Source organism: Xiphophorus hellerii, chromosome 16 (genome assembly GCF_003331165.1).
Source record: "Xiphophorus hellerii strain 12219 chromosome 16, Xiphophorus_hellerii-4.1, whole genome shotgun sequence".
NCBI classification, from domain to species: domain Eukaryota; kingdom Metazoa; phylum Chordata; class Actinopteri; order Cyprinodontiformes; family Poeciliidae; genus Xiphophorus; species Xiphophorus hellerii.
Genome location: NC_045687.1, coordinates 20,046,905 through 20,062,638, shown reverse-complemented (window position 1 = coordinate 20,062,638; position 15,734 = coordinate 20,046,905). Strand labels below are relative to the sequence as shown.

The window sequence follows — 15,734 nt, the reverse complement described above, 5'->3', positions numbered from 1 at the left end:
CTCCATCTTATTGGATGTCAACGTTTTACTAGGTTATTCTGTGAAGAAACGCAGCATCGTAAGATGCCCAACATGCTCAGTATGATTGGTGTTCATTAAACTGAGGCAGGCCTGAATGTTTTAGGAAAATTAGAACCATTAGATTAATGAGATTTGCCCACACACTGCTGCGGGGAAAAAAACAACAACAACTTTGGATTATTTGGAGGACGTGCAGCAGAACAAACATATCAAAGGTCATCAAGTCAAAACGGTTCGACTGTTTACGTGGCGTCCACAGAGACGGGTTCTCGATACATACTGAAAATATATATCCATATGTTTAGAAATAAATGCAAAACCGTGATGTGTGCCACAAATTTGACTTTCTTTCCTCCCTCTTAACTTGCTGATCCCCCGCCCCCTCCCCCAGTGCTCTAATTAAAGACGAATCATTCCATTTTAAAAAACTGAAAATATAAAAGAATAGTGAAAACAACAACTGTTTTTTCTGTGACATTACAGTAGAGGAGAAAACAGAAGGTGCTCATTTATCTCACTGCTACACCCTAATGCATTAATGTGTCAGCAGAGAGAGAGAGAGAGGAAGGATGACCCTGGAAAAAAACAAACAACAACAACAGCATATCTTTCACACATCAAAGATCGCAGCCTCAGTATATTTCACCAGTTTATTATCTCTGACTGATGACATGGCTTCCCACAGTCTGAGTGGGAAACTCGTGTTGAATGGATTTGACTGAAAAATGATTGAAAAGCCACACTGCAGTTAATTAATGGCACTGGGCTGTGCTGATATAATGAGAGGGCCGGAGTCCTATTAAGCTTAAGGGACACAAGGGCTGGAGGTAGAGGCTTTTAGAGGGGGAAAAAACTCATGAGCCATTATTATTATAATATGTTCTCATTTATTTTTACCCATCGTTTTTTTCTAGAAAAACTACCAGCTTCATGGACTTCAATAACACTTTTAATAATTAGAAGAAAATTAGTAGTCTGTAAGAGTAAATGTGACAGAATAAAAAAAAAAGGTTTTGTAGGCTCTAATGGCCTTTATCTGACAGGTGTCTGACAGGACGGACCGGGCTGAGACTCGGACCTGTGACGGACGCGTCAAAGGCTGCGATCACGCTGCAGCCTGAAGTGACCCAATTCTGATTTTTTTTTTTGTCAAATTGGATTTTCTTGCCTTGGTCGTTCACACCTCCACATAAATGCGACCCGTATTTGTTCTCCGGTGTGAACGGGCAAACGACCTGAAAGTGTCCCGCATGCGCAGTGAAGGGCGCAATAACGTCAGTGTGTTCAGTGTTTTGCCATCAGTCTCTGCTGAACAATGCAGTTGTTTTAAACATAATAACCCCTGTTCTCCATAAAATGGACATAAATCCGTTTTGTTAGTATGTTATTTTTAAAGAGGCAATAAAACCCATTTGGTTTATTACAAATTCAGATTCAGTTTGTCTAAAGGTAGATTAGGAACAACATCTTGACAAGGTACAGCATCTGCCATGAACTTAATTTTGTTTTATTCTAGCGAGTTATGTTTCTAAAATTGGAAGACATTTGATAATTTGCACGTATTGAAATAGCTTAAATTTTTTATTTTTTTTTTCTCCCCTCCAGGGGGTCTTTTGTGGGCTCTAGTGTCCCTTATATGAAAGTAGGCTTAGAGGAAAGAGGGGAAGACGTGCAGCAAATGTCGCCGGGTCCGGGAATCAAACCCGCGACGGCCGCGTCGAGGACTCAAGGCCTCCAAACGTGGGTCGCGCTAACCCCTACGCACCACAGCACGCCTGAAATGGCTTAAAATTGACCTGAAATTTATACTACTCTGGAGCCAATTACGGCCTCAATCCAATAACATTCTGCATTACAATTATTTTTAACAGTGTTTTTTTAAAGATCTTTTCTCTTTTTAAAAGTGCATGTCTTCACCAACTGTAGATCAGGTGTGCCCAAACTTTGAGACCAAGATCTGCTTTTTCTCTCAGCAGCTGGCTGAGATCTGCCACATGACACGAAGATATAAAAATTGTAAATGAAACTATTTTATCTGTGAATATACATCAGTTAAAGCAGACATATTAAGAGTGACAGAAAACCTAATGCAGTTTCTTCCAATTAATTTAATTTCACATAATTATCGCGGTACAGCCACTGCAGTGAAGACATCTACAAAGGGGGATTCATTTATGTCTATGAAAAGGACATAAATGGAGAGGAAGACATCACTCAACAGGACATGATGGTTTCTCCTGCCTCTCCTTCTGACAACCACAAAGGTGCTGTTGGAGAGGACTTAAAATTATTTAATTTGGAAGAAGAAATAATCTTCCAATAAGATGAAATTAGTGATCATTTTGAGGCAGGAGAAGTTTGAGTGATTTGGACTGAAGATATGTGTTGCGATGTGTTCACTGACTTAAATTTAAGGGATAAAAAGATTTTTCAGGTTTCCTGTTTGCAGGTTTCTCTGCGGGCGCTCCGGCCTCCTGCCACAGTCTAAAATCACGACTGTTTGGTTAATTGGTCTCTAAATTCTGATTAAAACATACATTTTTTGAATAAAACATCAGGGCTGCACAGTGGTAACAATCTTGCCTTGCAGAAATAAGTCCTGGGTTTGAATCCCCGCCTGGGTTCGTTCTGCATGGGGTTTGCATTTTCTCTATGTGCATGTGTGGGTTCTCTCCGGGTACTCCGGCTTCCTCCCATAGTCCAAAAATATGACTGTTGGGCTAATTGGTCTCTCTAAATTTTCCTGAGGTGTGAATAAATAATACATTTTGTGAATGAAATAGAAAAAGTACATTTTATTAATAAAATTGTGAATAAACTATCAGAAACAGGGTGCAGTGGGTAGAGCACACGACCCGTGTAGAGAGGCCTCAGGCCTCACGGGTTTGAGTCCCGGCCCGTTGACCTTTGCCCCATGTCTTCTCCCCTCTCTTATAAGCCACTTTCCTGTCTACTACTATGAAATAATAATGTATGTATGCATAAATATACATACACATGTATATATACTGTATATCTACAGTATGAATCGGATACGTATTGGATATCTGACACATTTGAAGAAAATTCGACCTGTGTTGTTCAGACTGTCATGAAAAGATCAGATACAGGTCGCATTGCGTCAAAACAAATTGGAGCTGGGTCACTTCAGCCTCCAGTCTGAACGCACCCATAGTCTAAAGTCGTGACCAGGGCCGGTCCAAGCCTTTTTGGGGCCCTAAGCAGCTTTTTTGGGGGTGGGGGCCATACCAACATGTCAGCACCAAATGATTTATTATTCCTAAGCAACTCTTATGTGTGCAACACATGTACTATCATAAGAATCATTTGTAAATAGCATACATTATACTAGTGACATTATTACTGTTAATTCTAACCTTACAGGAGTAACGAAGAAAAATAAAAATCGTCTGGATTTTGAAATGCAGTGTATTACTTAAATTTTAAGTGCCATTTTATTTTAACTATCTGAAAGTAACATCAGTTGATAAACGCTAAATTTAACATCTTATATTTCCCCAGTGGCAGCAGCCATCAACAGGAAGAGATGAATCATTAATAGTTATAAAAAACAAGACAGAAATTGTTTTTCCACGTGTAATAGCATTTAGTTTGCAATATTCAATGTTATTTAAAATATATGTACTTTTGTCTATCATGCTAGTTTGGTGCTCTTGGGGGCCCTAATCAGCCGCTTAGCTTTCGTTGCTTTGGGCCGGCCCTGGCAGCGACCTTAATTACTTTTTCATTATTGCAAAACAAAAATATGAACAAGACACAACATCTATGTGGTAATGTTTTCTGACGTACGGTGGTAGTAGGAAAAGCGCCGCGTCAGCAGCAGCAGCAGCAGCAGCAGCTGAAGTCGCGGTGTGACTTTCAGCTAACGACGTAGTGGCCGACGCCGAGGCACTTCATTACAAAGCTGCTCCGCCGCTGGCCGAGGCAGCTACTTAAAGTAATGGGAGAAACTGTGTCCTGGCACTGCTCTCTCACACACACACACACACCCACACACCCCCACCAACACACACACTGCCTGCATACTTCATTACCCCCACTGCCACAAGTTCCTGCTCTTCCCACAATCGCTGGCTCCCATCTCTTACTAAAAAACAAAGAAAATTCATTCCTTCCTCCTGCACCTTTGAAACAAGACTCATGGCTCTTTTAACGTCACCGCTGAATAATAGAGTGCGAGAAGAGAAGCAGGGACCCGGAGGGAGGGGGAAGAGGGTTGGTTAGACAGGTGCAGGGTGTTAGATAAGTAGTCGACGAACAACTTAAATGGAGTGTTTAATAAAGCTTCATGTTGGGGAAGAAGAGAAAGAAAAATGACGAAGTGACCTCTCGTGAGAACTTGTTGCAAATGTGTTTGCCCTTTGTAATCTAACATCATGAAAAATATGCCTTCTTTTATCTTATCATACAAAACATGCAGCTGCCCTGTTTCATCCACATTACACACAACTTTTGACATGTTACAGCCACAAACTTCAATATGTCTTACTGGGGTTTTATGTGGTATGGTGTTTAATTATGAAACAAAATGCTTTGGTTTGTGGAAAACTAACATTACAACCATACAACGCGACATGGTTGCTATGGGAATGCTTTTCTTTAGCAGGGACAGGGAAGGTGGTCAGGACTGATGGGAAGATGAATCAAGATAAACGGAGCGCAATACTGGAAGAAAACATGTTGGAGGGAACTAAAGAGTTCAGACTGAGGTTCACCGCCCAGCAGGAGAGCAACTCTTAATATGCAACCATAGCAACAATGGGATTACAGTCAAAATCCAGAACGAAAGCCAGTTAAGAATCTGTGGCGAGACTTAAAAACTGATGTTCACTGAGCTTAAAGTTATAGTATATCATTTTAATAAGAATATGTTTTTCACGTATTTAGTAAAACAGTCACCATCTCGTGGTGTCCGACAGATAATCTGTGAAAAGATCGATCTCCTCCAGCTCCTCCTTGAGCTACTATTGCATCTGAAGAAGTACGCCGCTCTTGACCAAAAACAACCAATCAGAGCCAGGAGGTGGGTCTGATTGGGTCATGTACTCGCTGCTCAATGTGCTAATGGTGGAGAAACAGCTTAGCATTACAGATCAACCTTTCATCCGCCATGCTAACTAACCTGACCATTCACAACATGCTGCAGGGTACCAGAGAGCAAGGGGGGGAAGGGAAGAGCAGCGCCACATGAAATTCTGATTAACAGCGCTAAGACCCACCTCCTGGCTCTGATTGGTTGCTTCTGGTTAGCACTGGGAGCACTGGAAGAAGGCAGAGGAGCTATAAAATGCTATAAAAAATTACATAATGCAGCTTTATGGTATTTTGCAAAGAAAAACAGGCAAAATGTAGTTTCTAAAGGTGTAAAGCTAAAGAAATAGTGGCAAATACAATGCATGCCAAGTTTTTAAGATATTAATTTGGAAAATAAATAAATTTCCCCTCTGCTTTACAGTTTTGTACCCTTTCGAGTTGGTATACCACATAAAATCCAAACACAACACATTGAAGTTTGCGATTTACATGGGTCAAAATGTAGAAAGGTTCAAGGCAAATGACTACTTTTGCCAGACACTGCACACACTGCGTACATGAACATATCTATTATGAGTTCCTGTCCCAATACTTTCACACTTTGACCACGAAATCACATCCAACTAATCCTTTATTTGTCTGATCAGTGCCTATAGAGCTATAGAAATGATGCAGATAGTCGATCTGGCCTGGGGTCAGGCCAAACGTCCGCCGACCAATGCGCGCCATTGATCAAGGCGCGCGCCACTCTACAAACCAAGGATTAAACCATTTATTTGCAGGCTCTACCTTGAACCCTTATCCTGACCCTCAAGCAAACCTGGCATGAGACACAAAGCAAAAAAAAAAAAAAAAGCCTCTGAGGAGTTTCAGAATATCCATCATGGAGCTTAAAGGAGAGGCACACAGTTACTGGGAAGCTGCAGACGCACAAACACACCACGCAGCAGAGATAAGATGGGTTGTTACAGCACGTCTCTACGGGGATGAGAAAACAGTGGAAGGAGGCCCCATGCATCAATATTGTCTTACCTCGTGTTTTGCCAGCCAAAGTCTCATCCCAGCTTCTCAGAAGTAGCATGGTGGTGCGGCCTGGGACTCCTCTCTCCCTTTCATAGCCTCAGACTGAGGGAGGCTGGGGGGGGAATCAACACGAACCAAAAGACAAGATGAGTATCGACCGGGAGCAGCTTCTGGATTTTTAAAAAACGTTCAGATTTATGGATTTTTGCTTAATAACGCTGACTGAATAAAGGCAACGCGGCGACTATTTTTAACAGAGTACAGGTTTTTTATTTTTGAAAAGTAATGACTATGGTTTATAAAGAAAACTCTTCTTTTCTGTTCTGCTTTTTGTGTTTGCTTTAACCAGCTTTGCAATGTTTTCGTCGGCGGTATAAATGGAGTTCAGATGACATAAATCAAGATGTTCACTAATCACTAAGTTTAAGAATGAAGCACAACTGCTTCACTCTTCTATTTTTTCCCCTCCAAATTCCACCTTTTTTTTTTTTTGTTTTGACCGTAAACAAGGAGCTACTCACAAACAACTTGCAGCCGTTTTAGGTAAAATCCTCAGACGGTCAAGGGAGCAAAGCATCAATGCTGAGGTAATTGCACTCCACTGGACCGGCGTCACTTCTCTTCCTAAAAGATGCTCGGAGAATCTTGTTTTTCTTACGTCTGCCACTCTGTTATTGCAAAGGGAACAAGGAGGACAGAGGGTTAGGAGCAGGCCCCGCTCATTCAAGACTCTAATTAAGCTGCAATGTGCTTTGGCATGATGTGCAGTCTCTGATCGGCTCTCCTTCGAATGAATAAATCTGGTTAAATGGGTGGGGCGAGTTAAAACGTACAACTGAGAAGTTAAATGGTTGAGTTAGTTGAAATGGGTTCCTGTGCAGTTCTGACAAGGTTTGAGTGTCGTTCTTTTTCTAAAGCTGGATATGTGTGGGGAAAATAAAATATGAGTATGGAAAAACATGAGCTTAATTGTATTTTTTTTCCAGTATCTTTAGACAAGAATCTGAATTCAACAACCTAGTAACTAGTCGTTTTGTTGCGATATATATTTAGATCTTGACGGTTATTTATGCATTTTTATCCAACTCGCTGATCATTTCCGATTACAGCAAAACAAACCCATTAAAAAAGAAGAAGGGGAGATTTTGCTGTTATGGGTTTTCTTTTGCCTATATGTACTTTATAGTGGCTACTAGGTTCTTGAACTGGGTTTGGTTTAGATATTAAGAGTAATTGAAATATTTACTCATTTTGTGACACAAAGGTATCACTTATCACAAATTGTAACAAAAACAGGATCTCTATTTCTTCCAAGTTAACCCTATTAACTTTTTTTCCCTTCTTCTTCTTAAAGTTTGACCTGAAAGAAAAAAGAAAAATCTGGAAAATAGTTGTATGCTGTTAAATACTTTGTGGTGAAAAAAACCCAACAAAATAAAGCCCAACTAGGAGAATGGTTTGTACTGAAATATTCATTATGTCATAAAAACTGATGACCAAAATAAAAAACATTTTAAAAATTAAAAGTATGACGTTTTGAACTGTAAACCTTGTAGGAACTTCAGATCACTTTCTACATTGCTATTTTGAAAGAAAGCCAAAATGTGAATAATTTTAAATTAGTATCCCCAAAAGGCGGTACAAGTTGGCGGGAAAAGAAAACTGATAGAAAAACAAAAGAAAGAATCGAATAAAGCCGATACACATCTCATATTTAACAAACAATAGTACAAGAACGTCTCAGTTTTAGAGGCGTGTTTGAGCCAAACTTTAGGTGAATAAATGATTAAGTGAAAAATGTTAATGAATAATGAACCAGTCTCTGCGGGGCAACAGATTGTTCTTTTCATATTTAATAGATTGATGGGCCTCACACACACACCCACACCCCCACACACACACACACACACACACACAACAGACGAAAACGCACATGATCACAAACACGTCGCCTCACAACGAGCGTGGTTGTTTTAAAGCGTATTAAAGCAGAACGATTTTCAGCGGCCACTTGACGCTCAGAGGCATTTGTCGAACCTTCGTTCTTAGCTCAGTCCTAATCCTGTAAAGAGGCCTAACTGCATTTCTGTGCACTCTGTGTACATCATTTCTCATGGACAGCGTCTCTGTCGATGCGAGTCCTCTTAATCAGCTCAGATGAATTATTGAACAGCCTTTTTTATATCAGATCATGACCCATATTCTGTTTTCTTGAAGTGAATATACAGCCGATAAAATCCAGATGTACTTTTTTTTTTTTTTCCCCCTTTTCGGAGTTGTCCCACACAGGTTAGCAGCTCTGTAACGGGTGAACGGGATTGAGACGCGAGCGGGCCCATTACGAGCTTCAGATGGAGCTCTGCGGACTGATTTTCTCATTTAGAACAAGATGATGGATGGGGTCGTCTTGCAGCACCGCACATAAAAGTGAATCCGAGGTGTTGGGGGTTTGAAGCTCGCTCTGCGCCGACGGTTCTGCTGCGCACTGTCAGAAGCGGCGGTGAATTAGGATCCTGTGATCCCTAGATGGCACAGAGTGGAAGTCAGTGGAATACAAAACACCTAAGCGGAGGGGTTACTGCTGGCTCTGTCGAGGCGGGCGCAGCGCTCGGAGCCACAAACAGGAGTTGCTTTGTTGTCTCATTAAGCAGCAGAGAGGCAGAGTGGAAATCAGTAGGAAGAGGGGATAGGATTATGAATCTCCTTAGCCCCTGCTGTCTTCTCTCCATCCTGTTTATCAATGGAGACTGCAAACGTGGCGCCTTTAAAATCTCTCAAAGGGAGAGTTTGGAATCGTTCAAGGTTAAAGGTTGGAGGCAGTTCGTATTTTTGCCTGCAGACAATAACTCTCTTGCATCTTTACCTTGCATAAATTCCGATTAGTTTTTTGCCCCAGATGCTGAGGCTAGCTTCTTTCTAGCCAAAAGTTAGCTAGTCTAACCGAGGCCAAGACTAAAGTGCATAAATCACTGTAACAAACTCCAATTTCAACAACGCTGTTGCAGTTTTTGCAAATATCGTTTCAAAACCTTTAAACTTGGAATTGGACAGTTATTCACAGTTGACAGGAAGCTAGGACGTAGTGTGCCACCAATGATTATCCCTGTGAAACACTAGTTCAAAATTGAACATGTTAAGCTTTTCTGCCCAAAGAAAAGTAAAATATGCAGAGTAGAGATCAAAACAACAAGGTTTGCTTGAACTGCTTTGAGCTTTTTTAAGATAGAAGTGTGCTTTGATATTGCTCCTTCAATTGTCTGTTGGGTTTAGTCGTGAACTTTTTTGGGTTCACTCCTACTAAATCAAAATAGTCTAGATCAGCAAAAACTATACAACCCTTCCAAAAAGCACAGCTTTCCAAGATTTGCTAGTATAGATTAAAGAAGTGTTTGCTTTAAAGTTAAATGTCAAGTCCAGATGAGTCAAAAGTGCTTTCTGTTAGATTCAGTCATCCATTCATGCACACATTTACACGCTGATGGTAGTAAGCCACAAGCAAAACGGTCTGACATGGCGCTTGAACCGGCTACAGGTACATTACAGGACACATATTAAACCTTTATAGCAACTGACTTTATATGTTTTTTGACAGGAGGTTTTAAATTTATGCAGAGTGAAGAATGAACCCCATACTGTGTGATCTATTGATAAAAAACAAACAAAAAAACTCAACAATTGAAAATAAAAAGAACCTGTCCATATACTTCTAACTACAGTACGTTCTAATGGGGAACTTCTATGCAGAAAATGAATGAAAGTTCAGGAAAAAAACAACACGAAAAACATTTTCCATCTTTGTTTCTAAAAAACCGGTAAGATCAACAGATTGTTTTGACTAACTTATTGAGACTCACTTTGGGCTACATCTGAACCTGCAGGGTGTTGACCCCTTAGTCTGGGAATAAAACTAATTGGGAACATAACTAGTTTTATGCTAAATTACGATTCTAGAAGAGATACAGAAAACAATATAAATGCCTCAAACCTTTTAACAAAACCACACTAATTTCTATCATTTTCATCTAATAGATGTATCAGAGTGGCTCAGTTGTTGGAAGACAACGGATTTATTGGTTGGTCAAATTAACGCCAATATATTATAAATGGTATTCATTTGAAATAAAGTTCAAACTGGGTAAAACAATTACTGTAGTTTCAAATTAGCAGCTAGCATCTTTGTTTTCTATAAATCAAGACTAGTTTTTGACCCGGAAACTAAACCTTTTCCCTGTCAGATTAGCTTTTAGCTAGCTGTTTGCTAGTCAGCTATGGGCCAAATCTAAACATCTTACAAAAGTCCAATCTCAAACTTCATAAGGGTTTATGCAAATGCAATTTGATGAACAGTTTTAGTTTTCATGACATTTGGATTAGTTATTTACACCAGAAATGGAGGAAGGAGGTTGTGCATCACCAAAGATCTTCCCAGAAAGGTTATGCTTTTTTTTTTAATGCTTTTATTGTTATGCTTTTCCCGTCCGTCTAACAATTTGGTAGTAAAGTATTGTAAGGTAAAAATCTACAAAAGAAATATTTGCGATAATATCTGACTTTTTCCTTTTTAGATTGAAACTTTTAAAAGTGGTACAAGACTGCTTTGTCTAAGTCCCTGTCAGAAATGGTGTTAGCTTAAGGGTCTGGGACAAGAACTAATCTTTATTTAAACAAAATAAAGATACTAATACTCGTAAAGATATTACTATCCCTTCGATCTGATCTGTGATTAGAAACAATAAGATGATGTCTTGTCTTCAATTGTGAGGAGCTGAAAATTCCTGGAAGTCCAGCTTAGTGGTGAAGTTTTTCCAAACGATTTATTGTTCAATTTAATTGCTGGCAATACAGGTTAAATGTTATTCATTGGAAACTGGAGACAACATTTACTCTTGACAGCAAGACATCAAGCTAGATGATGTAATTTTATACGTATGAGCATGATTACAATTCGCAGAGAAAACATGTTCCATCCATGGTGTCAAACCCCCTCTATACCTGTATTTACAACTGCTTACTTCACACCATCGATGTGCTCTACAGAACTAGTGGATCAGCTAAAGCAGGCGTACGAAATGCCTTTTTCCAGCTAAGCGTGCTATAAAGTCCACATCAACATCCATTTTGACTCCACTGCCTATTCTCAAGACCACACGACAAACATTACGCTTGACCATAAAAGACTACCACGGACGGTCTCTGTAATCATTACGGCGGCGGGCCATGTGTCAGGCCGCAGAGCTTGAGCCCCGAGACGTCCGCTTTGCAGCGTGGCAGCGGCGGTGACAGCTCTGACAGACTACCTGAGCGTAAGTACCCATCTGCGGAAAGGCTACGGAGGGTCACATGTGTGCCAGGGAGCAGCTAGCAGAATGGGTAATAGACCCTGAGTTTATGAGAGCAGGTCTCAGGTGGGTTTTACAGGTGTGACGCCACAACCTTGACTGAGCAAAAGCACTCACACAAGCACAAACACACACTTGCGGTGTAAATCCAAATCACGCTGTCAGACAAATGATTGGAAAGTTAATCAGAGAAACAGGGTCAATCACCGCTGCACGTGTGGTAGATAGATGGACAATGGGGTCTGTGTGTGTCTGCGATGAGAAAGAGATGAATAGAATGGGTTTGTATGTGCATTGTGTTGCAGATATAGAGTAGGAATTTGACTCTGGAGTAACATCATTATCACGTTCATACTGCTAAAGCAATTTGGGTTTTGGTGGAATAACGTCAGATAAGAAAAATTGCTCTCAGAAAGGGAAATGTAGGTTTTTTTTCGTCGTGCAGATTACTTTATTGATCTACAAATACAACATCTTCCCGCACCGAGTAACAGTTTTTTTTTCCCTCCTCCTTGTCCAGAGCGAGTAGCTATACAGACCAAGGATTTGAGATGGAAATTATTTTGACATTTGAAGTTAATTTTTTACAAGGCCAGACAATCATTATTCTTTCATTTTGATTCTCATGAATTAAAAAAGGAGAACGAAAGGCAGAATTAGTGGAGGAAAAGTAAAAAAAAAAAGATGAGGAGGTGAAGTTTGAGACCTATTAATGATGTAAATAATCCACCAGCATTTAGCACTTAGACCCACACACACACACACACCCACACACACACACACACACATATATCCACGCATGGATATGGAAAAACGTCGACTCGAAGACTAAATCAGCTCTTCGCCATCCAACAGCAGCAATTGAATGTGTGGATCCAGAGAAACATACTCACCTACTCAATTCTAAACAATGAAATATGTGAAATGTGTTGAGTTTTTGTAGGATGGAGAAATAAAAATCAAGGTCAACCGACAAAGATGCTGCTTCAGTCTTTAATCCATAGTTGTGAAATCCACTTAAGATTTAAAAGCTGAGAGACAGATCAGCTTCGGTCCTTTGAAAATTGTACAAAAAAAAAGAAAGAGAGAAAAAAATCTAAATCAAATTGAATACGTAAAAGTCCAGAATTTTATTTGTTTTACTTTTAAATATATATTTTTTGGTCATTCAAAATCTAATCCAGGATTAAAGGGTAATTCCACAGAAAAAAAAAACATCTATATCCAAAGTCCCACTTTTCCGACGTCTTCATTCGGTTTTAAATCTCCGTCAGAAACAGAATGGAAATATTAAAGAACGTTTAAAAAAAACTGAAAATGAGATGAATTGTGTGATCTTCCTCCAATGTATATGTATTTTTTTTGCTATTCATGTGTATGCCTATGTGCTTTTTGCTATGCCTTACTACTCCAGATTGTTCTGTTGCCTTGCAGTCAAAAAGATATTTAGCTGTCTTGTAATTCAAATAGTGAAGTTTAATTTACAAAAACAATTTACAAAAATCTTCCTTTGATTCTTTTTCCACAGCAAAGAAAAATGAAATAAGGAATAACAAATCAATAAGTGGGATCAGTGTGTAAGAGATGATTGGATGTTAGCAAAGGAAGAGAAATGAGTAAAGTAGGTAAATGTGAAGCCAAAAAAATATCATAAAAAAATTTTAAAAACTCCTGGAAGACTTTTTTTTTTTTTTTTAAATCCAGTTTTTTTTCCTAGTCCATTCTCTGTAGGTGCTTGTGTGTGTCTGTATGCAGGAATGGGAGTCAGTTCAGTTCGGGAAAGATACGAGACAGAAAGAGGGAGGAGGCAGAGGGGAGGAGAGAGGAAAAGAGGGCATCGAAAACGGAGCCAGAGGACTGTGCAAACACAGATGACGCCCTGGCAGAACGAGCTTTGAAGCGACCGCGTGAAACGGGCCCTTCCTGCTCGGTCTGACCTTCACCTGATCAAACGGGGGGGTGGGGTGGGGGACTGTAAAACCGACGCTTTTCAGCAGATGAGGAAGTTTCGTGAGTTTGTGTGTGTGCGCGTGTGAGAGACGAGAAAACAAAAAGGAACAAACATGTAGACGTGATGAAGCCGCTTTAATGGATACAACACACTTCTTAAAATGTGACAAGGCAGTCGAACGTTTCACGTCCGTGATGATGGCTGGAGAAGGTGCTCGCACGATGAGTCACTTTAGGAAGAGGGGTTAAAAAAAGAAGAAATGAAGTCAGAAAACAAGGATGAAAGAAGGAAGAGTGACGTAAGGAGGGCAGGAATCAGCTGAGAGCGAAATGGGAGGAGAGCCATGGATCTGCTAAATGTGTGCGTGTGTGTGTGTGTGTATGGATCATTGTCAAGGTGTGCTACAAACACAAAACGTCTCGCACACACAGGAAGGAAACAAAGACAGACACTAAACACTAATCAGACCTACCTATAGTTAGAGTTAGGGATCAGCCAGATAAGATGCATAAGGAGGGAAAAAAGAAGGGGGGAAATAGGTATAAAAGTGAAAAAGGCATAAATAGAACGAAAGCTAATTAAAAGACTCTATTAGAGCTGCTTAAAGGAAATAAATAAAACGACAGGTGGAGTCAAAAAAAAAAAAGTAGCCAAAGTTACGGGTGGAGGGGGAGGAGGATGAGGCAGGGAGGAAGGGAGGGAAGAAGGAGGGAGCGTGGGCTGCACAGGGAGGGAAAGCAATGGAAAGGGAAGGAAGAATGGATGGAGGGGATAAAAGAGGATAAAGAGGGGGAAACAAAAATCCCCCTCCTCTGTCTCTTTTTCTCTGTCTTTCTGCTTCTCTCTCTCTCTCCCTCTCCCTCCTTGTCTGGCTCATATATGGACAAAATTGTTGACCAGGTAAATGGCAAAATAGATGAGGAGGCAGAGGACCGAAAGAGCGAGCAAATGAAAAGGCAAAGCACCTCCCAGCAGCGCAATGAGGAAAAAAAAGAACAAAAAACGAAAGATAAAAGCAAATACTCCGGTGGCCTCCGTCGTCTCCAGTCTGAGAGTGGACGGGGGGGGATTGGCTGGTGCCAGTTGTTCCCCTTCCCCGGCTTGCCTTCCGCTTTCTTCTCTCTCTGTCTCCCCTGACAAAAAGCACTTCCCATCCAGATGACGGAAAACCAGGCACAGATGTCCTCTCCGCTTTTTTCCTCTCAACTCTGCTCAGACGCCGCACGCCCCACGCACAGGCGAGACATTGTTGCAGTGGCAACGGACGGCGTTACCAATATTGCTCAGTGTGAGAAAGAAAAAAGAAAAAGGAAAGAAAAAAAAAGGCATCGTTGGGGGGGGGAGGTTCGGGGAGGGGAAGTTGATGCTGCTGCTGCTGCTAGTCAAGCACAGCCTACCTCATGAGGAAAGATACTGAGCTGGAATTGCTCTGTCTCTCCCCCACCTCCTCGCTTGCCCATCCCTGCAAAAAAAAAAAAAAAAAAAAAAGATAGGAGGAAGGGAGGTGAGCCCACTCGTTGCATTAGTATTCATTGAAAGAGAGTGTGTGTGTGTGAGGGAGAGAGAGAGAGTGATATGGGAAAGGTAGAAGGGGGCCTTCCAATAAATGTCGAGGAACCAAACCGGTGTGAAACTAATAAGAGACTGGCTCCCTCTAGAGTCCATCATCAATACACGAGTTTTGGGAAACATTCATGTTCAACTAACGTTCACCAGTGGAAAAATTTAAAGTGTTTTGTGCATTCGGATTGTTCGGTGGTGGCAGCATCATGCTGTGGTGAGAAATGAACATTGATGTCTGACCAAGCTTGAATGGAAAAACTCAGATCTAGATGTGCAATGTTGCTAAAGGCATGAGCCAATAGACTTACAGCTGTTGCTGCTAAGTATTTTTATATGGTGGCTGAAGACAAGTGTATGCAGTTCAGATTCTTTTTTTAACTATTATTAGAAAGTCATGCATCATTTTCCTTCTACTCCTAAATTATTCACTACGTTCTGTTGGGCTATCAAGTAAAATCCTAATAAACTACATTTATATTTGACGTGTAACATAATGTGAAAAAGAACAAGAAGTGCCAATACTTTTGCAAGGAATTGTATGATTACTTGACGTCAAGGTGACGTTCAAAACGATTTACTGCTCGGTGTAAGACGAACTCGTGTAATTAGTTTTCTCTCCCTCTACTTTTCGGGTTTCCACGAACTCCATCTTGTTGAACTCGAGAGCATTAAAGGACTTCTGATTCATGTTTGCATGGCTGTGAAAACAAACCGTCTCGTTTGCATTTCGCCCTCACCCAAACCCACTGTTGCCATGCCGATAAATTTGCTTCCACGCCTGT

General features: G+C 40.6%; 1 protein-coding gene across 3 annotated transcripts in view; it reads right to left on the bottom strand.

The window, feature by feature from the left end:
- grin2ba (glutamate receptor, ionotropic, N-methyl D-aspartate 2B, genome duplicate a) overlaps positions 1-15,734 on the bottom strand; it is a 171,999-nt gene that overhangs the window by 155,211 nt on the left and 1,054 nt on the right. The window contains exons 2-5 of one of the 3 annotated variants that reach the window (XM_032586918.1): positions 14,413-14,851; positions 11,646-11,690; positions 6,621-6,767; positions 6,109-6,211 (exon numbers count right to left, since the gene is read on the bottom strand). In XM_032586918.1, coding sequence (XP_032442809.1) covers positions 6,109-6,135 — 27 coding nt within the window. In that variant the 5' untranslated portion in view covers positions 6,136-6,211; positions 6,621-6,767; positions 11,646-11,690; positions 14,413-14,851. Of the gene's footprint in view, positions 1-6,108; positions 6,212-6,620; positions 6,768-11,645; positions 11,691-13,861; positions 14,852-15,734 lie in introns of all 3 variants that reach the window. The other 2 variants (XM_032586919.1, XM_032586917.1) reach the window with 2 other exon arrangements.